Below are 1,120 nucleotides of genomic sequence, written 5' to 3' on the forward strand. Positions count from 1 at the left end.
CACTCCCAACAGAAATACTCCAGGTGGACACCTTCAACAATCAGGAGCTCCTCAGTTGCCCATAGAAAATCCCACCTTGGAGTTTACAAAGACTTATGGGTAGAAAAGCCACACTAAGTGATTTACTACACTGCATATGTGCTGTCGAGTCGGACCCGACTCATAGCGACCCCTCTTTGGGTTGCCGAGGCAGTACCACTACAGAAGTAGATTGCCCAACCTTCCTTCCCAGGAGTGGTTGGTGGGTTTGAACCACCAGCCTTCTGGTTAGCAGTCACATGCCTGAGGCACTACATCATCAGAGCTCCCATATATAAAATAGAGTGCAGTAGTGATAACATGAGTAGCAGAAGGTATTTGGATTTCTCACACTCAACATTGCTTCTTCCCTCATTTCTTTGTTATTCAAAATTCTCTCAATCTTATCCAAATGCCTCCCCACTAAACAAAACAAAACAAAATATCCCATCAGTTGCTATCAAGTGGGTTCTGACTAAAGATGATTCTGTGTGTTTTCAAGTAGTACTGTGTTCCATAGGGTTTTCATGGGTGTGACCTACTGGCAGTAAATCACAAGCCTTTTTTTCAAGGTACATCTGGGTGGTTTTGAGCCACCAACCTTCTGGTTAGTAACCCATCTTTACAGCTATGTGCTTAACCATTTGTGCCACCCAGGGAATCTTTATCCAAGCCCAGTTATAAACAAATGCATCCAGCTCATCCTTCCAATATGACTCCTGATTCCCTATCTAGAATTCTAGTGTTTCCACTGAATCCCTTTTTGCCCCCTAAAGATATTTACCTTTGGCTTTTATTATAGATTCAAAGGTCTCAAAAATCTAAGGTATTCAATTTTCTTTAGATTTCAAATAAAACAATGGATAGATAAGGATTCACTTTCCATACCTCCTCTTTCTTTGTGAAGATGAGTGCTGAAAGTACCACCTGAACACCAGTGGGACACATTAACAGTGCTGCATACTAAAATGAAAGAAAAATAGAGAGAAAGTTATGCTTCTATTTTATATATTGTTGCTGTTGTTGTTATGTGCCGTCAAGTCAGACCTGACTCATAGCAACCCCTCCTTGGGTTTCCGAGGCAGTATCACTATGGAAGTAG

The 1,120-nt window shown here is 41.4% G+C and overlaps 1 protein-coding gene across 1 annotated transcript in view; it reads right to left on the reverse strand.

The window, feature by feature from the left end:
* The window catches only part of TSPAN19 (tetraspanin 19), a 29,251-nt gene that overhangs the window by 7,067 nt on the left and 21,064 nt on the right, over window positions 1–1,120 (reverse strand). Inside the window, exon 2 of the mRNA XM_007952583.1 lies at window positions 907–981. Coding sequence (XP_007950774.1) covers window positions 907–981 — 75 coding nt within the window. The remainder of the gene's footprint in view (window positions 1–906; window positions 982–1,120) is intronic.

This window comes from Orycteropus afer, unplaced genomic scaffold, assembly GCF_000298275.1.
Source record: "Orycteropus afer afer isolate SDZICR_OR568_19922 unplaced genomic scaffold, OryAfe1.0 scaffold00349, whole genome shotgun sequence".
Taxonomy (NCBI): Eukaryota; Metazoa; Chordata; class Mammalia; order Tubulidentata; family Orycteropodidae; genus Orycteropus; species Orycteropus afer.